Below are 23243 nucleotides of genomic sequence, written 5' to 3'. Positions count from 1 at the left end.
ATGGTCTAAGGGAGATCAGACATGTAAAGGGGTTCTGGAAACTGCTATACAGGTTAAGAGGGCATTCCTTTTACTTGTCAGTGCACATGTGTCTACTGAGTAGCTACTGTGGGCCAGGCACTCTGTTGGACATTAGGATGAACAAAAGAGACCCCTGCTCTCATGGAATTTATACCCCAGAGGGTGAAAAGCAGATAATCCTCAAGCAAACAAGTCCGAGGCTCTTTCCGAAAGCGGCCAGCTCTGCGGTGGGAACAAGATAGTGATAGGATGGAAGACGATGGGCGGGGCGGACAGCTTTTGGCAGGTGGTCAGGGGCGGCCTCTCTGAGGATGTGACATTTGTGCTGTGACCTAAATTTTGAGAGTGAGCTGGCCTTGGGAAGATCTGGGGAAGGAGCATTCCAGGTAGAGGGAGCAGCCAGTGCAAAGGCCTGGAGATGGAGAGGAATGGCTTGTCCAAGTCCCCTGTTTAAAACACAGACAGAAGTCCGGTGGGGTGGAGGGTAATGAGTAGGCAGGGGAAGGAGAGAGATGGGGTCAGTGGTGAGACATGTGGGCCATGGTGAGAAATCTAGATTTTGTTTCCAATGAAATGGAAAATCGTTGGGGAGTTTTAAGTCAGGAAATGACATGATGTGTTTTTAAAAACTCCTCAGCAGCTACCATGAGAGGGCTGCTTTGCAAGTGGAAGCTGGGACCTGAGGATGGGGAGCTGATAGTGGCCAGGATGGTGGTGGTGGTAGCAATGGAGGTGGAGTGAAATGGGTGGATTGGAGACATATTTTGGAAGCGGAGCCAATGCTCTGGATGAGGGACGAGCTGTCATTTTCGACCAAGGAAAACTGCTTCCTCCCACCCAGGGGGTGCCTTTAGCAATGTCTGGAGATTTTTTGGTCGTCACAGCTAGAGAGAGATGCTACTGCTGTCTAGTGGGTGGAAGCCAGGGATGCTGTTAAACATCCTCCAATGTGAGAACACCCCCCACAACAAAGAGTGATCCAGCCCCCAAAATCTGTAGGACCATGGAGTCAAAGACGCCTGGACAGTTTTGTGTATAGTGATTCCTAAATAGGGAAGTCTAGGAGAGATGGTTTGGAGCGGGGAGGATGAGCCAGAATTTAGCTGTGGAAATGTTGGGTTTGAGATGACTCTCGCCCTGGGTGGTGGAAAGCTTACTGGGTGCTGGATACACAAGTCTGGAGCTGGTTGGGGCTGGCAACTGAAATTTGGGAGTGTTCAGTGCATCCATGTTATTTTAAGCTAGGGGACTGGACACAATCATCTGGGGAGAATGCATTTTGTTCTCTGGTGTGGTTTCCTCCCTCCTCCCCTGCCCAAATGCCTGTCGTGCATCTATTTGATGAATATTTTTAGCACATCCCACACACTCACCTCTTGATGACGCTCCTGAGAAATTCCCAGAGGCTCAGGCTGAGTGCCACCCCTCCCCCCTGTCCATCTTCTCATCGCTCAGTGGTTAGCAGACAGAGCTGAGTAGTCATCACTGCAACAGATGCCCTTGGGAAGTTGCTGAAGTTCATATGGGATCCTGGGTCTCGCAGGCAGCGCGACGCCTCCCTGGTAGAGCAGCTGTTGGCGTGGTCTTCAGAGCTTCTCCTCCAGCCCAGACCCACGCTTCATGGAATTCTCTCTAACCAGCAACCGCCACTGTTTGAATTTTCCACAGTCTCTTCTTTCTTTCTTTCTTTCTTTTTTTTTCCTTTTTTTGGGGGGAAGGGGACAGTTCGTTAGGTATATTTATTATTAGGTTTGTTTTTTTTTAATGGAGATATTGGGGATTGAACCCAGGACCTCATGCTTGCTAAGCATGTGCTCTAATGCTTAAGCTATACCCTCCCCGACTCCACAGTCTCTTAATGATTCCAAAACACACGTGGCCCAGTGGCCCTGACATCTGACATGTAGCTGCATCTTAAAAAAGGTCTGGACCCACTACTTTGCACACCTGGGCCTTGCTTGAAGGTTAGATAAGTTCTATCCCAAACTCAGAGTTGTTATGAGCGAGTCTTGTGTGTGTGAGTTGACAGGCAGGGCCATCCCAGGGGACCATGAGCAGTGCCCAAGATGTGTTTGGCCAGGTGGAAGCCAGATGTGTTCGGGGAGGAATGTTGCCAGCAGCCTTTCTTATTAGCTCAAGATCAGGGCCCCAGCGGGTGACTGGACCCAACTCAGCAGCCAGAAAAGGCAATCGTTTTGAGCCGCAGAAGTTCAGGGAGATGTTCATGCTCTGGTGAAAATCAGGTCATCCAAAAGCAGCTTTTCTGGCCTGTTCTCCAGACAGACACTGTCCACAGACTTCTGAAAGCAGACCATTTACCTGGATATTTCAGAGAACAGGAAAGCCTACTAGAGGCTTAGTGGCATGGAGTCCTCATCATTTGAGTGTGGATGAAAATGTAGTCACTGCAGTGATAGAATTCCTGGCTGAGAGTGGCTTATGCAGTAGAAACATTTAATTCTTACATAACAAAAGTCCAAAGCAGGGTGGTCCAGGGGCCAATTTGTTGGTACAGTAATGTCATCAAAGACCCAGGATCTTCCTAGCCCATTCCTCTGTCTTCAGCATGTCTTTGATCTTTGTTGCTTCATGATCTCAAGATGACTGCCACAGCTCCAGACATCATATCCCCATACAAATGGGATTAAAGAGCAGGACTCTTTGATGTCTCTCTTTTAATCAGAGAGCAAAATCTTTCTAAGAACACCCCAACGCCTGCAGACTTTGCTTTGTGCCTCATTGGCATAAGGTTGGGTTTTGTATTCACCTCTAAGCTAAACACTGGCAAAGGGCTTTTCACATTTGACTTAGCTCAGTGGTTCTCCAAATTAACAGATCACTCTCTTATAGCAAATATATTTTGCCAGGTTTTCCTGAAATAAATTCATAGATAATACAACCTATCTATACATATATTTTAATCAGTAAAGTACCCTGACTGTAATTTAAAGGAAAATTAAAAAGGAGAGTGATTTATAATTAAACATATGCGTTACAGCCTGTGAACGCTTAGGAACAACTGCATTAGAAGATGCAACGTAGCAGTCAGATACTTACACTAGTTCAGGATGACATAAATCTGACAGCTACAATTGCAGTGGAATACAAATGTTTGGTTTTGCAGCTCAGATACCACATGTGCTGTGGCCATAAGCAATGTGATTTTCCAAAATAGTGAACAATTTACCAAAATTTCCAAATGAAATAAACTACAGTCTTCCCTCAGTTTACTTAGTGGTCGCATTCCCGGAAAATTCAGCATAGGATAGAACCTTGCAAAAGCATCTTTTGTATTGATGTGTGAAATGGAGTTCATGTCTGGGGTCAGGCAACTGTGAAAGCTTCTTCACCTACGTGAATGTCTGGTGCAACATTAAAAAGTTGTACTGAAATTGGGCAGTTCCTCACCACGTGGAGTGTTGCAAGTTATCCAGTAGCCCTGCACCCCCACTGGATGCCAGAAGCACCCCCGAGTCATGTGACAATCAAAACCTCACAGGTTCTTGAGAGTACCCCCTTGGAGGGGTAATTTGACCCCTCTGAGAACCACTGGCTTAGACTAATGCTGGCATGTTGCCAAGGTGGGGGAGGACCCACCCTTGAAAAAATTGGGGTCCTATAGACCAAGGAATGACCAGAAAGTGAGGCACCCACAGTGTCTGCCCCAAGAGTTGTCCCCCAGCTCTTCTTTCTGCTCCTCACCCTCCTGTTGACATGTTCCTAAAACATCCCAGTCCAGCCAGTGAAATAAACCCATGTGGTTGGTGTGGGCCAGCCTCTCCAGTGAATGGGGTTATGAGTTCTTGGGTTAATCTGGGTATCAGTGGCTTCCACCTGGGCAGGAGATGAAGACGGTATAGAATATTGGACATAAGAAATCCCTGAGAATCCATGTGTCATGATAGTTAAGGGCCTGGACTCCAGAACCAGAATTCCTGGTTCCAGTCCCAGTTGGCCACTCAGTAGCTGGGTAGAGCTGGGCAAGTCACTTAACCTCTCTGAGCCTCAGATACCTTCTGTAAAATGGGGATAATCGCAGTAGCAGGCTCCTAGAGTTACCGTGAAACACTAGAACAGTGCGTGGGCATGTGGAAAGTGCTTCAAAAGGCAGATAGTGTTATTGCTCCTCTTTGTGGGTCCTTTTTAGCTTTTTAAAAGTTGAGATATAATTGACATATAACATTGTATTCATTTTATTTTTTTAATTTTTTAAAAACTTATTTTTGTTTATTTATTTAAATGGAAGTAGTGGAGCTTGAACCTAGGACGTCATGCATGCTAAGCATGCACTCCACCACCGAGTCATACCCTCCTCGTATTTATTTTAGATGTACAACATAGTGATTTGATAGATGTACACATTGTAAAAGATTACCCCGGTAAATTTAGTTACATAGCCATCACCACACATAGTGACAATTTTTTTTCTTGTAATGAGAACTTTTAAGATCTACTCTCTTAGCATCTTTCAAATACACAATACAGTATTGGGTTTTTTGTATATATATTTTATTGAAGTATAGTCAGTTTACAATGTTGTGTCAGTTTCTGGTGTACAGCACAGTGCTTCAGTCATACACGAACATACATGTATTCGTTTCATAGTCTTTTTCACCATAAGTTACTACAAGATATTGAATATAGCTTCCTGCGATATACAGCATGAACTTGTTTATTCTATATATATCAGTATCTGCAAATCTCTAACTCCCAATTTATCCCCTCCCCCCCCCAGGTAATCACAAGTTAGTTCTCTATGTCTGAGACTATGTTTCTGTTTTGTAAATAAGTTCATATGTCTTTTTTAGATTTCACATATAAGTGATATCATATGTATTTTTCTTTCTCTTTCTGGCTTACTTCACTTGGAATAACAATCTCCAGGTCCATCCATGTTGCTGCAAATAGCATTATTTTATTATTTTTTATGGCTGAGTAGTATTCCATTGTATAAATATACCACAGCTTCTTTATCTAGTCATCTGTCAATGGACATTTAAGTTGTGTCCATGTTTTGGCTACTGTAAATAGTGCTGCTATGAACATTGGGCTGCATGTATCTTTTTGAATTAAGACTTCGTCTGGATTTATGCCCAGGAGTGGGATTGCTGGATCATATGTTAAGTCTGTTTTCAGTCTTTTGAGGAATCTCCATACTGTTTTCCATAACGGCTGTACCAAACTACATTCCCACCAACAATGTAGGAGGCTTCCCTTTTCTCCACAGCCTCTCCAGCATTTATTGTTTGTGAACTTCTGAATGGCGGCTATTCTGACTGGTGTGAGATGGTACCTCATTGTAGTTTTGATTCGCATTTCTCTGATAATTAGCAATATTGAGCATTTTTTCATGTGCCTGTTGGCCTTTGGATGTCTTAATTAGAGAATTGCTTGTTTAGGTCTTCTGCCCATTTTTTTGATTGGGTTTTTTTTTCTTATTAAATTGTATGAGCTGTTTATATATTCTGGAAATTAAGCCCATATCAGTCTCATCTTTTGCAATTATTTTCTCCCATTCTGTAAGTTGTCTTTTTGTTTTGCTTATGGTTTCCTTTTCTGTGCAAAAGCTTGTAAGTTTAATTAGGTTCCATTTGTTTAATTTTGTTTTTATTTCTATTGCCTGGGTAGACTTCCCTAGGAGAACATTGTTAAGATTTATGTCATAATGTTTTGCCTATGTTTTCTTCTAAGAGGTTTATAGTGTCTTGTCTTATGTTTTAGTCTTTAAGCCATTTTGAGTTTATTTTTGTGTGTGGTGTGAAGGAATGTTCTAACTTCATTGATTTACATGCTGCTGTCCAGTTTTCCCAACACCATTTGCTGAAGAGACTGTCTTTACTCCATTGTATGTTCTTGCCTCCTTTGTCAAAGATTAATTGGCTGTAAGTCATTGGGTTTATTTCTGGGCTCTCTATTCTGTTCCATTGATCCAGATGTCTGTTTTTGTACCAATACCATGCTGTTTTGATTACTGTAGCTCTGTAGTATTGTCTGAAGTCTGGGAGGAGGGATCTTCCTCCAGCTTCATTCTTTTTCTTCAGTATTGCTTTGGCAATTCTGGGTCTTTTGTGATTCCATATAAATTTTAGGATTACTTGTTCTAGTTCTGTGAAAAAAATATCCTGGGTAATTTGATAGAGATAGCATTAAACCTGTAGATGGCTTTGGGTGATATGGCCATTTTAACAATATTAATTCTTCCAGTCCAAGAACATGGGATATCTTTCCATTTCTTTAAGTCATCTTTAATTTCCTTAGTCAATGTTTTGTGGTTCTCCACGGATAAGTCTTTCATTTCCTTGGTCAGATTTATTCCTAAGTATTTTTGGGGGGGATGCAATTTTAAAAGGGATTGTTTCTTTACTGTCCTTTTCTGATATTTCATTGTCAGTGTAAAGAAATGCCACTGATTTCTGTATGTTAATCTTGTATCCTGCTACCTTGCCGAATTCTTTTATCAGCTCTAGTAGTTCTTGTGTGGAGCGTTGAGGGTTTCCTATATATAGTATAGTATGGTTCCGTGGCTTCCTGAGCTGATGGATTACATCATGTCTACTCCCCACCCTGCCCCGCCCACCTCCTCTTTTAAGCCTTAGTGCAGCCACCTCAGGAAAGGCGCTTTCCTGTAGGGAACTGACCTAGAGGACAGGGGCCTGAGCCAGTCCTAGGAGCCCAGGATGGGCCCTGTCACCATGTGCACGGGGAGATGCTGATGAGTAGAGCAGGGCTTCCTAACAGCTTCCAGATGATTCCACTGCACAGCTGAAGTTGACGACTGCTGAAGCAGGGAGAATAGGTGCTAGATGGGGTGCCTTCTGCTGGGATTTCTGCAAAGTCCCAAAAGGGCTTGTCAGGGCTGGTAGCTCCTTTACCCTCCCTCCAGAGGCCCATGGCACCTATTATAAAGTCCAGATTCCTTGTCACCACCTGGACTGCACTTCTGTCTCCCTCCTTGCTCCTCGAAGGGCATTACACCCAGTCACACTGGCCTCCTCTCTGTTCCTTGGCTGCTTCAAAGCCTATTCCAACCTCAGGACCTTTGCACTTCCTGTTCCATCTACCTGGACCTCTCCACCCTGGTAGCATCATAAATCTGGCTCCTTCTTATCGGTCAGGTCTCAGCTCAGATGTCACCTCCTCAGAATGCCAAGAATACCATTCTGGTTTAAGTTTATAGCACTTATGGCCTCTCTGGAATTACCTCAATTTACTTGTTTGTCCTTTGTCCTCTTGCTAAAAAGTAAGCCCCATGGTTGTGGGGACCTTGTTTGTATCCCCAGCGTCTGGAACAAGGCCTGGCACTCCCTGAGGGCTCAGGAAATACTTTTTGGATGAAAGGATCAAGAAAGGAGGCTCAGACATCAGCTTTATGGATCTGAATCTGGTGTTTGGGGATGCTTGCTCAGAGGTCAAGGCAAGGGGGTCAAAATGTGTTTGTCATTTGCCGAAATCAAAGGTGGGAGTAGAGAGGGTTGCTTTTGCCCCATCACCAGTCCCTGTCCCTTCCCAGCACCCAGCCCAGCGGAGGAGCTGGGCTTTGTGCTAACGTCCTTCTCACAGGAGCAGTCACCCCACTGGAAGGGCGAGCATGCTGGGTAAGGAGGGAACCACTGGCCCAGTGGGTGTGCCCCTGCCTCCCCAGACCCCGCCCCACCCTGGGCACGGGCGGCCCAGCCCTCTCTCCCTTTCTTCCAGCCACCGTACACCTGGACACAAAGCACACCTGGTGACACCCAGTGAGTCCCCCAGCGCTGGGGAGACCACCCATCAGAAACTGATGCCAGCTCAAAGAACACCTCTGACCCTGGCTTTCCTCCCATGTGACAGTCTATTTCCAGCTGCTAATTAGATAGCACAGCACACCAGGGTTGGAAGCGGACCTGTCATTCGCAATTCTCTCCACTCACGTCTCTAAATTTAGCGGGTTATTTAGTAAAAGTTGCTTCAGCCTCCCTCCCCCTCCCATGAATGCAGGCTTCTCAAATCGTTGTCCGCGTCGGCCGTTTCCACGGTGAGTTAATGAGAAGCTCGTGCGCTAATAGCAGGGGCCTGATGGGCGAGGACGGTGGGCACCGCTGTGGATGGGGTGAGAGGGAAGAAATAATTGGATTATTAATACCGGGCAGTCAAAATAGCCTTTTATCCCTTTCATGTTCTTCTCGAAGGAAACTACCATCTCTGGAAACCTAAATAGGGTTCTGTGGGGGTAAACAGTGCTGAGAAAGTGTGAGCTTAAAAAATGGGAGGGGGTGTGAGTGGAATTGTCAGCCCCGCAGAGGCTGTCTACACCAAGAACTAGCCTGCAATTAGGCGTGAATAATGACTCTTTTGAGGTCCTACTTTATTGCTTTTGGCCAAAGGCCTTTTGCAGAAATAACTTTGTAACTTGCTGCCAGGGAAGCTTTTGTCCACAGCCAAGACAAAAGAACAAAGAGCAGAGGTGGGAAGATCTTTATCTGATTCCTGTTTCCCCTAAACACCCAGGAAGGGCAGCGGGTGTGGCCTGCCTGGAAGGTGTGGGCTGGGGGCAGGTGACGTCACACCCCATCTGTGCCAGGCTGCCGCTCCTGCTCCTGCCATTCTGGTCTTTATTCTGGTCTTCAGAACACCCAGCTCATTCCCACCACAGGGCCTTTGCACTTCCCTTTTCCTTTGCTTAGGAAGTGTTACGCCCACAGCTGGCTTCTCACCCACCTTCTGGTCTTAGCCCAGACGTTGCCTCCTAGAGGCCTCCCCTGATTCACTCTCTATCCTGTCACCCTGACCACTCCCTTCAAAGAACTTAAGATCATCTGAAATTCATCTTCATTTGTTAATTGTCTGTCTCCCCTACAGAATCTTTGAGGACAGAGTCCTGGCCCACACAGCACTTGGCACATAGTAGGCGCTCAGAAAAGATCAAGCAGCTTTGAAGGGTGGCAAATAGTTCCCCAGCCAAGCTCCAGCGGGGATTTGTTTGGCCTGCTCAGTGTTTCAAGTGTATTGAATGTTTTCGTTTTGAAAATGGCATCTCTGGTGTGGTTCAGACCCCACCCCTCCCTGTGACCCTGAATCCAGGCCGCATCACTCACTCACTCACTCCTTTAGCCTGGGCCCTGCAGGCATTTGAGTTTGTGTCCCTGCTTTAGACACCTGCACACAGGTGTCTCTCTGCAGGTGACCAGACAACATCCAGACTTCCTGTGAGCCCAGGCCGTGGGCCAGGCCTCTGGCCCGCCCAGCCCTCTGGCCCGCCCAGCCCTGTTCCCTGGGTTGAGGCATGGTTCCTGGGGGGGCAGCACCCTGTGGTCCTCGTCTTCAGGGTCCACAAACAGGCCATAAATAACATTGAACCTCACTGTGCTCTCTTTTGAGGCTTCTGTCTGTGAAGAGGCCTGCTTCCCTTGCAAGAAAATGTTCAGTGCCCTTGGCAAGAAGGAATTTAGCCTCAGTGTCACTGTATTTGTTTCTTTGTGCTGCTCTGGCAGGGGTTCTCACCCGGGAGCGATTTTGCCCCTTGGGGACATTAGGCAAAGTCTGGAGACATTTTTATCATCACCATTAGGGGTGGGTGCTTCTGCACCTGACCGGTAAAGGCCAGGGACGCTGTTAAACATCCTCCAGTGGTTAGGCCAGTCCCCATACAGAGAGCGACATAGCCCCAAATGTCACTCATGCCCAAGTTGAAAGACCCTGGTTTAGGGCAAGTGGTGCCGGTTCCCCGTGGAGAGAGGAAACTGCCTCTGTAAATAAAGGTACTGAAAAGAAGGGCGTGAACTGGCGAGAACAAGAGTGCAGGCGAGAAGCAGAGCTTCCAGGACCCTGACTTACGGGATGCTCTGGTCAAGGTCGGTCATGTCGCCCTTTTCGGAGCAGAGCGGACCTTTTGGTTCCCACCAGAAGCCGCTGCCTTCTCGCCAGAAAATTCCTGGGAGCCACCTGGCAACTACAGTGCTTGATTCCGGGCCAGACGGAGAAGCTGTGTTGTCTAGGGCCAAGTTCTGGAAGGTTGGGAGCTGTTTGCAGCTCTCCTGCCCGGCCAGGCATTGTTCATGTCCCTCCCAAACCCAACCCTGGACCGGGGCCCGGCACCCCCCAGCCTACGTCGCCCACCATGACAAGCTGGCGGGCCGTGCCGTGAGCCTGGGGACGGCGGCCTCCCAGCTTGGACGGTTCCATGTGGACGGTGGCCCTGAGCTCCTGGTGGCCCCAGCGTCACTGCTCACATCAGCAGGAGGAAAGGACTGAGGGAAGTGAGAGCCAGTTCCCCAGAGTCAGATCTCCCACTTCTGTTTGGGTTTCTGCGTTGACTCAGTGGCTTCCTTTCCACTTAAAGAGGAGGGAAGTTTTGAAAAAGTGGAAATAAATAAATGTGCGTAATGCAGCTATACCTGGGACAGCTCTGGAGCGAGGAGGAGAGGTGGTGGCTGTGCAAGCCTGCTTTTTGCCTCTTCTGCTCCCCCCAGAACCGGCTGCACACGGCCCCGCTGATCTAACCCCTTTGGGTTGTTTGGGAAGGAGGAGTGGGGTCGGAGCCTTCAGGTCATTCCAGGGCTTCCTGAGGCTCAGGGATCTTTGCAATGGGCGTGGGCACCAACTCCAAAGCTTGGCAGATGCAGGCAGACAGAATCTGACACAGGTCAGGTTTCATTTCCCAGAAGGGGTGACGTGTGCCGGGCGAGGCTCTCACCCCCTGCCGTGCCCGGGCCTCTGTGACTTGGCGCCCCGCTGCGTTTTCCAGTGGCCACAAGATAACACCGCAGATGCTAATCTCCAGTGTGATCTTATCTCTCCTCTGGCTAGAGGGGGCCATCCCTGGAGTCCCCTCTGTGAATCTAGCCAGGCGTGGGTCTCGCTCGCTCGTAACCAGCAGAATGCTGGGAGTAATGCTGGGGGTGGCAGAGAAGATGAGGTTCAGAGGGGGGGGAAGTGAGGCAGTGCCACCTTGACTGCTGGGACGCTCACTTTTGGAGGCCTGAGCCGCCACCAAAGAAATCAGCCCCCACCCTGAGGCTGCCGTGCCGTGAGAAAGCCCAGGCCACGTGGAGGGGTCCCCCCAACCCCGAAGTCCCAGCTGATGGCCCGCAGCTGCCCCCAAAGAAGTCAGGCCTCTAGCTCTTAAGTCTTTTAAGCCATGACCTCGGACATGATAAAGCCAAGACCAGCCATTCCTCCTGTGTCCTGTTGGAATTCCTGAACCTATGTCCCTGAGCATAAAAAAAAGACTTTATTCCAATGCTAAATTCGGGGGTCAGTTGTTACCCAGAAGTAGTCACTGGAGCACTTGGCACGTGCCAGTCTTCTCTCTGTTCGGTCATTTATTCATTCAACATACCCAGGATCTCACTTCTCACCCCTTCCCTGCCCCAACCTGGTCCAGGTGCTGTCCACGGCAGTCATCTCCCTGGCCTGTGTGTGTCCACCCTCACTCCCTACCATCTGTTGTCCACACACTGCCAGAAGGGTCCTGTTAAAATCTACATCCGATCACAGCACTCCTGGGCTAGAATGTTCTAGGTCCCTCGTGCACTCCAAGTATTAGCCTTCGTTTCACTCAGCCCACACCAGCCATACTTGCCCGCTTTATGTTCCTCTAACATCCCAGCCACATTCCTGCCTCAGGACATTTGCACTTGCCTGGAACACTGTTCCCCTAAATATCTACAAGGCACATTCCTTCACCTCCCTCAGGGCTCTGTCCAAGTGTCACCTTTCAGAGAGCCCTTTGCCACCTCCCCCCTACCCGTGCTTCCAACCCCCTGCTCTGTCTCCTTAGGACTCGTCACCTCACATGCCTGTCATTTATTTTGGTGTCTGATCCATGACACCAAAGTATTTGTTTCTGGACCCGCAGCACGTAGACTAGGGCCTGCTGCATCGTAGGTGCTCAGTAAATCTTATTTGCTGACTGACTTGAAGAATTAGCACCCAGGCTGTGCCAGGGGCTGGGACTCTGGCGTGAGAGAGAGACAGCCCCTACCCATGCGGAGCTTCCCTTGGGAAAAAGGAGCCCCTGCAAGATACAAACCTGAACAGAAGAGGGAATAGAGGAATCAGAAGCTGCGATGAGTGCTCTGAAGGGAACACAGCTTAGAAGAGGCCAGGAGTGAGAGAGGGAGGCGTGCTTCGGGGAGGGCCTCCACCCGCCCCAAAGTTCCAGGTTGTGCCCAGGGAACAGTCTGTTTTTCTTGGCAGGGGAGGAAACTGAGGCCAATTCAGGACCAGAATTCAGGACTCCCACGCCCACATTTCTTCCCTGTTTCTGCGCCCGCCTTTCTCTTATCGGTTAGCAAATAAGGATGAGGAAGTTTTGCCTGTGATAAGGCAGCGCTGGGCCCAGGCTGAGGGCTAGCTGGCCCTGCTGGCAGGGCTCTCTGTGCACGGAGGCAGATGCTATCTGGGAAGCCACCTGAGTCAACATTCTGTCCGCGCCGTGCTCTGCCAGGTAGGCTCAGTGGTTTGCACGTGACAGAGTGACCTAAGAAGAAAAGAGAATTTGATTCATATCCTTAGAGAGTCAAAGTGTAAGAAAGTGGACCCAGAAAGAAAGAGAATATCTCAAAGTAGCTGAAGGACAGAGAATAATCCATGGGTGCCTGAAACAAAGGCCCCAGAGGTAAATATTCCTCCTTCAGGCTTAGCTGGATCCAGGTCTCGAATGTTGTCAAAACCTAAGTATGTGCCATTTCGCAGTTCTGTTGTCTTCAGTGTGTTGGATTTATTCCAAATCCACACGCGGCAAGATGGCATCAGAGTCTTCCCTTGTCCTTGTGGTGGAACCGCATGGACTGAGTCAGGCAGTTGGAAAGAGTAGGCGCTTCTTCCTACTCGGAACAAAGCGCCTGGCTTACTCTGATTGGCCAGTCACTGAGGGACGGGGATTGGAAGGCTCTGATTGGCTCAGGCCTGAATGCCCGGTCTTGGAGGGTGGCCCGAACCCAACAAAGAACATGGGTCAGCATTTATTGGGCACTTGCTGTGTACAGCTCTGTTCTAAAGGCTTCATGGGCATTAAGCCGTTTCATCCTCACAAGCCTGTAAGTGCCATTACTGGCCCCACTTGGCCGATGAAGACACTGAGGCCAGAAGAGGTTAACTTACTTGCTCACCAGCTGTTAAGCAGTGGGGCCAAGACTCGAGCCCAGGCATTGTGGCTCCAGGTCCCATCTCCAGCCCGTTCCTGCTGCATTTCCCCCCAGCACTTACCAGCCTATCTGCTAGCCTTTCCCCACTCCCTTTGTCAGCTCCATGAGGACAGAGATTTGTGTCTTTTTTGCTCGTTTTCACTGATGGTGATACAGTACTGGCACGTGTCAGATGCTCACATACGTGAGTGTGTGAGTTATACGACCACTCACTTGACGTGCACAACATTGTGATGCCCAGCTTCCCAAGACTTCAAATATATGGTTTTTAAACTTTCTCTGGACTCTATCTATGCTCCACATCCCCGTTCTAAGAGTTCACCTGTGGTTTACTTCTCGCCTTTTCTGACCCTTCTCACCTTTAGTGAGAGTCTTTCTTTCAACTCCAGCTTTTGACATGTTGACTCCTTAAGACATCAGCTCTGTGGGAGGAGGTACTGTTTTTTTGTTTTTGTTTCTGTTTTTGTTTTTTCACTGTTTTATCTGCAGCGCCAAGAACTATGCCTGGCACGTAGCAGGCCTTCGAGAATTCTTGTTACACGAAGGCAGCTGAGTTCTTAAGCTCTTCTCCTTATGCCCAATTTCCTTTCCAGACCCTGAGCCTTTGTCTTGAAACCTGATCTTTCCCTTCTCCCTCTGAAGGCCCCTTCTCCTGTCCTCTGTCCTGTTCCTGAGCGCTGGCTTGATTCTCTGCCTCTGGCTGAAATTCCAAGAACAGGCACAGAGAGCCACCTGCCACCGTGAACTTGGGTAGGGGAGACAGAGCGAGCCTGTGGACTGTAGGAGTCCACAGCCCTGGAGAGGAGGCAGGAAGGCTGGGGCAAGCCGCGGCCAGGAAGAAGAGGAGATGCCAGGGGAGTGTAACGGTTAGCAGATGTGCAAGTGTCATCCCCTGTCTAGACAGCTTCTGGGCTAGTGAGTTTCAGGGCCACACATCTCCACTCCTCCCGCTCCGCCTGCTCCTTGCTCAAGCTATTTCCCCTGCCTGAAGCGCCCTGCACTCCACCTCTTCTTCAGTCTACCCACATCCTGTAGATTCTTCGGAACTTTGTTCCTCTTGGGCTTCACAAGCTTTTCTCTGCAAGGACTCCTCCAGGCGGCCCTCCCTGGCCACTCCCACACTAGCAGTTTCCCCTTTTTCTTCCTCTTTGTGCAACATACTTAACGTCAGCCTTTTGTATCATTTGTCGGGGGTTCCAAGTACATGGAGGAGGAGTCAAGAGAGGACTCTGGGGTCAGAATATCTGGGTGTAAATCTCAGCCATGCTAGCTGCTTGCTTTATCAGCGTGGGGCCCTGCAGGAAACAGAGGGTGCCCTCCAACAAAGATGTGAGCCAGGCGCATGTGAGAAAATGAGCAATGCAGATCCCTGAGGCTGGGGACGGCGGGGAGCATTTGCTGGGACCTGGCAAGGGCCGCCCACAGGAGCCGTAGCCTTCATTGGAGCGATGGAGGGATGGGGTCAGCTCCTAGCAGCCGGGCAGCGAAGGGGAAGCACCTGGGAGGAACCCAGGCCTTTCCTCCCAGCCTCCCTTCCCTGGGCAGCGTCTCCTTTAGCCAGACCCAGCCGGGAGCCAGAGAGCACAGAGCCCATTGATGTGGTCCATCCAAGCGAACCTCCTGGGGCCCGGGGAAGAGAGAGAGAATGGGGAGTGGCCAGCCAAGGGATGATACTCAGCATGCAAGCAGCATGACCTTGGGGAAGTTCTTGAACCTCTCCGTGCGTCAGCTTCCTCACCCTCAAATGGAGCCTCCTAACTCATAATGTTATTGTGGGGGTGCCCCAGGTCAACACAGGGAGAGTGCTTAGAACTGGACAGGGTCCGTGATGAACACGCCACATACATCTTTGTCATTCTTCATCATTGTTCTTCTAGAGTGTTTACTGTGTTGGTCTGGGTGTTCCCTGCTGCGGATGACAGCCCCAACTCAGGTGAGCTCAAGCAACTAAGGGCAGCAGTTTTTTGAGCCTGTAACTGGCGACAAGGTGACCTTGGTTCAGCCCGGGCCACCAGCATCCTCTCTTGCAGTCCACCTGGTAGCTGGGCTGGGCTCACCCCTTCCCAGCACCGGTACCTCCTGTTGCTTTCTCCTCTCTCACTGGCCGGGCCTGGGTCACATGTCTCTCTGTGGCCCAATCACTAGAGCTAGAGAGATGGAATGTGCCAATTGGCTCCTCTTGGGTCACGTGTTCCACCCTGCATTCCACCTGCATTTAAGCAGACTGAGGGAGTGACAGTGCACCAGCTGCAGCTGGAGTACTGTTAACTGGAGGGAGAACGTTCTTTGCCAGGGCAGTAAATATCTTCAGTGTGGCTACATCCCAAGCACTGTTTTAGGTGTTGGGATACAGATGTGAACAAAGCTGACAAAATCTCATGCCCTCAGGGAGCTGACATTCTAGTAGGGGAGACCCACAGAGAAATCAGTAAAATATCTAGCTGTCAGAGGTGGTAGCTGCTCCTGGGGAGGGAAGAGATTTCTGTTTTAACCTGCAAAAGTGAAATTTAAGCAAAGACCCTGAAGGAGGTGAGGAAAGGGCCATGAAGAGATCTGGATGAAGGCTCCGGGCAGAGGGAATGGCAGGTGCAAAGGTCCTGGGGTGGGGACATGCCTGGCCTATGCAAGGAACAGCACAGAGTCTGTGTGGCCGAAGCCAAGTGGGCAAGGGGGAGAGGGGAAGGTGACAGCATCAGAGAGGAGATGGGCAGGCTGCATAGGGTCCTGTAGGCCCTTTGGAGGGTTTGGGGGTTTTATTCAGCATGAGATGGAAGCCCCTGAGGGCTTTCAGTGGAGGAAGACAGGCTTTTGTTGTAACAGAATCCTTCTGCCTGCTTGATAGAAGGAGGTGAGGATGGAAGCAGGTAAACCAGTGAGGAGGCTGTTATATAAGACAGGATTACCCTACCACCTACCACCATGACTGGCACGTAGTCAGCCCTAAATACATACCTGTAAAGTAAATGAAGGAAGACATAAGTGATCGGGCTCTCCAGACCACCTAGGCGGGACCCCGGGCCTGGGGCAGGGGCTCCAGGCTCAGCACAGGGCATCTCCTCACCCCAGTTTCCTTTCTTCTCACCTCCCAGGGGACTTCTCCCGTCTGATCAACACCTCGTTCTGCCTCTGGCCACTTCTTCCCCTCCTGACCCCTCCCCCCTCGGCTGCCTGATCACTGCCAGTCTCCTCTTGGCTACTCTTGTTGAATTTGGGGATCCTCAGAGGAAAACAGCCATCTGGGTCTTGCCAGACAGGCCTGGCTGACGTGCCAGGGGTCACCCCAAAGCTGTGGTGTGCAGTCAGCCTGGGGCCCATTCCTCTCTGCAGGTCAGCAGATAAAGCCAGAAGCAGGAGTGATGTTTCTGAATGCTCGGGGCATGAGACATTTCCCAAGATGTCCTCCTGGGCTGGGAAGGCTTTGCCACGGTCTGTGAGAAGGATGCAGGACAAAGACAAGGAGCCAGGTGGACCTCTCAGCGAGCTGGCGGGAGTGAGTGGCCGAGTCCGAGGGATGGACAGGCCTCGGTCAGCTAGGGCTGCGCGGATTCACTAGATACTCCCTTGGCTCAGCCACTTTGCATCCTTTACCAAGAAGGAAAAAAATGGAGGCAGAATCCCTTGTGTCATTTTTGATTGATTCCTTCAGCATCCGGAGGGAAGCTCGCACAAGACCAGGGAATGTGGGAGCCGAGGGAATTCATCAAAAATCAACCTAGTGATGACTTGATCTGATGAAATAATTAGCTCCTTTTATTCTGTCTCTGCTCGTGGAGCTTTGACTTCCATCCAGAGGAGCAGCATCCTGGCTGGAGGGTTACAGCTGCCCGGGAGCAGAAGGGAGTGGTGCTCAGAAGACCTACTTGGGTACCAGGAACAGAGTCCAGCTGACCGTGTCCCCCAGCTCCACCCACCATCTGGTCCAGGGCTTGTGATACAGGCTGCAACTCCCGGCCCCCCTGTGCCTCCGCATCACAGGCCTAGAGCCAAAAAGGCATCAGAGGGCACCTGGCTTCCTCCTGCTTCAGAGGCAAACGAGGAAACTGAGGTTGGGAAAAATCTTAGGAACTTACCCAGAGATCTGCTTCCAGGAGGTTCTGGTGAAGCAGCTGACTTGAGCCAGACTGGGTTTGAACCCCATCTCTCCCCCTTATTTAGCCATGTGATCAGGGAAAGTGCTTTTAACTCTCTGTGCCTCAGCTCTCTCATCCATTAAATGGGTATAATATCAATGGGGGTGTGTGTGGAATCACCAAGTTGATATGTGTAAAATGCTTAGAGCAGGGGCTGGGGTGTTGCAAGCCCTCAGTAAACTTTTGCTGTCATTATTTCTGGTATAAGAAAGTTGCTGTTTGGAAGACATCCCTTGGAAATTCTCTATTATTTTATCACTCAATGTCTGTCTAATGGAACATGAATGTGCATTTTTTTAAACTATAGTTGATTTACAATATTGTGTTAGTTTCAGGTGTTACAGCCTCAGATTCTTTTCCACTATACGTTATTACAACATACTGAATATAGTTCCCTGCGCTACACAGTAAATGCTTGTTATTTATCTGTTTCATATATAGTGGTGTGTGTCTGTTAATTCCATACTCCTAATTTATCCTTCCCCCTTGTAAGTTTGTTCTCTATGTCTGTGCACCTGTTTCTCTTTTGTAAATAAGTGAATTTGTATAATTTTTTTGGATTCCACACGTAAGTGATATCATATAATATTTATCTTTCTCTGCCTGACTTACTTCACTTAATACAGTGTCCTCTAGTCCATCCGTGTTGCTGCAGATGGCAATATTTCGTTCTTTCAATGGCGGAGGAATATTCCATCGTATATCGACATCTACTTTATCCAATCATCTGTCAATGGACGTTTAGCTTGCTTCCATGCCTTGGCTATTGTGAATAGTTCTGCTAAGAATTTTGGGGTGCAAGTGTCTTTTCTGGATATATGTCCAGGAGTGGGATTGCTGAATCATATGGTAACTCTGGTTTTTTCAAGAACCTCCATGCTGTTTTCCATAGTGTTTGCACCAGTTTACATTCCCACCAGCAATGCAGGAGGGTTCCCGCATTCCCCGACCCTCTCCAGCATTTATTATTTGTAAACTTTCTGATGATGGCCGTTCTGACCTGTGTGAGGCGATACCTCCGTATTGTTTTGATCTGTATTTCTCTGATAATTAGCAATATGAAGCACCTTTGCATGCGCCTGTTGGCCATCTGCATGTCTTCTTTGGAGAAATGTCTTTGTGGGTCTTCTACCCGTTTTTGATTGGGATGGCTGTTTTATGAACGTGCATTTCAGTGGGCTGACTGGCATGGCAGTCAAGCACACAGTTTCAAGAGCAAAGCACAAAGCATCCCAGTGTGTTTCCCGGGGTGGAGGGACATGGACTGATAAGCAACATGTTTCGAGGACCCCCCCCCCAATGATTTGGGGTAATTCAGAGACCCATTAGATGTCTAGGGCATATCTCCTTTTCAGTCCTCGGAAGCCTCCCGTTACCTCCTGCAGAAAGTCTCCGGATGGTGCTAATGTGCTTTGTCGCCTTTCAACACTTGCTAATTTCCCTTGAAAAGAAAGACAGTGTAAGTGTGAGAGCCGCGAGCCCGGGGCTCAGCTTAGGGCCTTAAATGTGAACTAGAAGCTGTTGGCTGGAGGAACACGGCCCCTGCTCTCTTTGACTTTGTGTGTCTGTAGGGAAGAGGCTCTGCTTTCCCATTTATCCTCGGATAGAAGGTTTTCTTTTTCAGAAACACATGTTTGTGTTTTTGTTCTTAAATGAGGCCATTTAAAGAAGCATGTGAACCAAATAATAGTGGGAGGACTGTCCAGAGATGGCAGAGACTGGGCTGTGACACTTGAATGGGAGAAGCTGGGAAACGAGAGGTCCTTGCTGGGCTGTCAGGGAAAGCGGTCAAGCACTGTCCCTGCCGTTTTTCTCTCCAGGTGACCTTAGGACAGTGATTCAGCCTCAGTTGTTCTCAGCTGTAAAATGGGGATCATACCTGTGTGAGAGCGTTGTTGGGGAGACTGAGGGAGACCTTGAAGAGGGCCTGGCCTGGGACCCAGCTGCGGTGATGGTGATGGTCATCTAATAATGATTTTCACTGTGGGTGATGTGTTCCAGTCCATACATACCATGTGCCAAGCTCTAGTCTCAGCACTTTGGATTAAGTCGTTTAATCCTTCACACCCATTTTACAGATGGGGAAATGGAGGCATAGAAGTGTTAAGTGACTTGCCTAGGCTTGCCCAGCAAATAACTTTAAAGTCCATGTTTTAACTGTCATATAACATGGCACAAAGCAGATGCCCGGCACGCATCACTGCAGCGGTGCTGGCTGATGGAGGCGTAAGCTTTCGAGGAGGAGATGGGGAAGTTGATGCTTGTCTTCTGGTCCCATGAAACCCACCGTTCCCAGCTCAGCTCCCCCAGTGGCTTGACCCTCGTCTCGTCTCTCTGCACAGATATCCTGTCGGAGGCCTCTGGCAAGGGAAGCCCTGCGTGGAGGCTGCTCTCTGTTCTCAGCCTGCCCTGTGGGGAGTTAACTGAAGGCACTGTTTTCAGAAGTGAGGTGGGGTTAAGGGGCCCCCACCTGGAGCTGTGGCCAGGCGCAGGGAGACAGAGACACTGGGGAACCATGGCATGCTAGGGAGGGAGCAGAGGAGAGTAAGTATGCTGATTGCCTGCCTCCCCCTGCCCTGCCACTGCTCAACAGGGCTTCCACTGGTGGAACCAGCTGGAAGCCAGAGAGAAGGGGCTTCAGGCGATGCAGTCTGCAGAGGTCGGCTTCCTGGGGTACCGAGCAGAGTGGAAAATTGATCAGAAGGGACCAAAAAAGAGCGGCCCAACCTCGGACCCTTTCCTGGAGTCTTTTTAACCACAGCATGCCCAGAGACCTCAGAGTGGACAGTGCCTCCTTGGTGATCTGGGAGGCTGGCAGGGGACGGGGGCAGGGGTTCAGTGACTGAGGCCACTGGCGCCACCCTGGCCAGCCCTGCATCCCTCACTCTGCAGAGCTCAGAGAACCTTAGCAAGGTCTCCATTCCTTGATTGATCTGAATATTTCTTTGGCACCTACATTGTGCCAGGCATACTGCTAGGTGCTGGAGACAGAGCCGTGACCAGCACAAAGCCAGTCTCTGCCCTCGTGGTGCTGAGCCCCCAGTGAGGAGAACTGAGCAGTAAGTGAGATAACTGCAGGAGGTAGTAGGGATTATGAGGGAAATGTTAAAAGCAGGTTACAAAGTACAGAGAGTGCCTGGGACCAGGGCACCACCCCAGATAGGGCAGTCAGGGCAGGCCTCTCCGAGGAGGCAACATTTGTGCCAAGACCTGGCAGAGGAGAATAAACCCATCATATAAAATCTAGGGAAACACTCTTTCAGGTTTGAGGAAGAGCCAGTGCAAAGGTCCTGGGGCAGGAACAAGCATATCTTGTCTAAGCAACAGAAAGATGCCAGTGGCCTGGAAAGCAGTTGAGAGGAAGGGGGAGAGGTAGACAGGGGCAGGATCATGCCCACCCTGTAGGCCTTGGGGTAGAGTTTGCATTTTATGCCCTGAGCCATGAGAAGCCAGGGGAGGGTCTGAGCAAGTGAGTGTCAGGCCTGGAACTAAAGTGAGCTGAGTGCCTCACACCTGTACCTGAAATGGGTGTCCCTTCAAACTTGTGCCCTGAGTGCGTCCCTATCTCACCTAGTCCAGGCCCTGCTGGGTTATATGTTTGGATTTGAATTTTAGATCCCCATGGCTGCCCTGGGGTGCATAGGGTGGGGAGTAGGGTGGGGCAGGGAATCGGGGAGGAAGTGAGAGACCCCCGTAGTGGCTGTTGCAGCCCTGGGAGAGATGACGCAGGCATTCCCTTCTGTGGAGCCCGGGGGCCTTGATGAATTCTTTGAGCTGCAGCTTTGGGGTGGGGCAGGGTTCCCCGCAACAGCAGGGGCAGACGGAGTCCTTCAAGGTCATGGGGACGGTGACTCAGCCAACCTCAGTGAGCTTGGTTTCTTCCCAGCATGTCTGCATGCTCGCTCTTTGTCTCTCTCATTTTAAATAAATGAAACCAAAAGTCTATATCTGGACAGGATTTGAAGGCTCATTTCCTCAAGAAGTAGAAAAATGACCACGGAGAGCGAAATACAGAGCAAGATCAGAGACCAAGATTCACTGGCCCACCTCCCCTCCCCTACCTTTGCTCATGACCCCATCTGACTTGGGGTCAGGGGGTGACCGAGGTCACAGTGAATGTGACAGTTCTTCTCCCTCAACATTTAAGCTCTCAGTGTTCTCTTTTGCCATTTATTTTGCAACTTAAAACCAATACAAATAACTTACCCAGCTATGGGATCTGTTGGTGGGGAGGCCTTCACAAACATCCCCGTCGGACTGAGTTCTTAAAACAGTCATGTCTCCCCATTTTATTCATGGGGAAATGGAGGTTCCTTGCTAGCTTACTGTTGGGGAGACCCAGCTGGTGAGTGACGGAGCCAGGACTGAAACTTGGAGTCCCCCAGCCCAGAGCATCAGCCTCACTCATCCGGACCCCTCCCTGATCACTGCCGCCTGGGCACTGGGGCTGCATCCACTCACCTCTGATCCCCTCTGGTGCCGGCAGAGAAGAGGTGACCAGCAGTGTCCACTCGCCCAGATAGGGCTTCTTCCTTTCCTTCCTCTGGGGGGTGATTTGTCTGTTGCATTGGTTGGATGATTCAGAGACAAGCTGACCACCTGCTTTGGGACTTGGGCTGCCCCCAACACGTCCAGAGGATCGCTGGGTCCAGGGGAGAAATTCTGCCTGCAGAAGTGGTCTCAGAAGGCTTTCCTGTCGGCCGGTTGCCTGAGCCAATAGCAAATACTTTTCCTGTAACTTCAGCTGAATTAGGTTTTTGCTTTGCCATAGCCATCCCTGATCAAAGAAACTCTCCCTGTTCGTGCCAGAAGCCATCGTAGAAATCATTATGCAAGTCTGAGCGCTTGGGCAGCCTTTACATAGAGATTGACCTGATTCTTTTCCTCTTACTTTAGATCGTGAGTAGAGACGGAAGAGGGGAAAGAAAGAAATCCACAAAACGCAACTCCAGCCTCCTGCGTCCTGCCAAAAGCAAGGGACCCGCGGAAACAGAAAATGGCACCCCTCGGGGTCCTGCTTTGCTTGCTCTCTGCAACTGTTTTCTCTCTGCTGGATGGCACTTCGGCGTTCCTGTCCCACCACCGCCTGAAAGGCAGGTTTCAGAGGGACCGCAGAAACATCCGGCCCAACATCATCCTGGTGCTGACGGATGACCAGGACGTGGAGCTCGGTAAGCACCCCGGCCGCTAGCAGGCAGCGTCTTCCAGGCTCACTGTGCTGGGTCTCAGGCTCCTCACGCAAGACACTCGTGTAGACCCTGTAGGGGTCACGTCCAGTGGATTTAACCAAGTCACCCACACACGTGGCTGTACAGCCGGGTCCTCAGGGTTAGAGGCCTCCAACTTTTTCCTAATGGAGAACCGTTCCTGGATTTCTCTGAAGTCTTAAAGAGAAGCAGTGTTACGACCAATTCGTTATTTTTGTCCAATTACTGTTGAGAACTGCTCTATCCCAGGCAAGATTCTACAGCCTGGAACTTCAGTAATGAGTCAGGCAGGCACTGTTTCATGGAGCGAGGGAGGCAGATAATCAGGACCATTGCTAGTTCACAAGGAAGATAGCCATTCACCCTGGGTCCTGCCAATAACTGAACAAGTGAGGGGTGGGCTTTTAGCCTCTGTCCACTAGCAAAGGATAACTGAATATTGTTGATGGCAACAAATTGAAAGGTTTACTGGGTAAGCCTTCAGAGCCAAAGGAAAAGGTGGTGGTGAAGATCCAACTGCAAATCTATACCCTTTGGGGATCCATTATTAAAAACATGATTCAGTCTTTTAACCACCAAGCAAAGGGGATTTATGTACATGCAAGTCGTTCCTCATGATGGTTTGTGTTAGTGATCGCAAGTACAGATGCTTCTCGGGGAGTTTATCAGTGCAAAAAGAATTTGCAGCCAGGAAGCAATCACCACCCAGAGCTTTTATTGACAATTTGACACATTTGATACCTGTGTCCCTGGCAGCTTTC

General features: G+C 49.7%; 1 protein-coding gene across 4 annotated transcripts in view; it reads left to right on the top strand.

Moving 5' to 3' along the window:
* The window catches only part of SULF2 (sulfatase 2), a 109672-nt gene that overhangs the window by 5785 nt on the left and 80644 nt on the right, over positions 1 to 23243 (top strand). For all 4 annotated transcript variants that reach the window (XM_074347394.1, XM_074347396.1, XM_074347395.1 and 1 more), the window contains exon 2: positions 22172 to 22446. In XM_074347394.1, coding sequence (XP_074203495.1) covers positions 22272 to 22446 — 175 coding nt within the window. In that variant the 5' untranslated portion in view covers positions 22172 to 22271. The remainder of the gene's footprint in view (positions 1 to 22171; positions 22447 to 23243) is intronic.

Source organism: Camelus bactrianus, chromosome 19 (genome assembly GCF_048773025.1).
Source record: "Camelus bactrianus isolate YW-2024 breed Bactrian camel chromosome 19, ASM4877302v1, whole genome shotgun sequence".
Taxonomy (NCBI): Eukaryota; Metazoa; Chordata; class Mammalia; order Artiodactyla; family Camelidae; genus Camelus; species Camelus bactrianus.
This window is presented reverse-complemented; position numbering and strand designations above follow the sequence as displayed.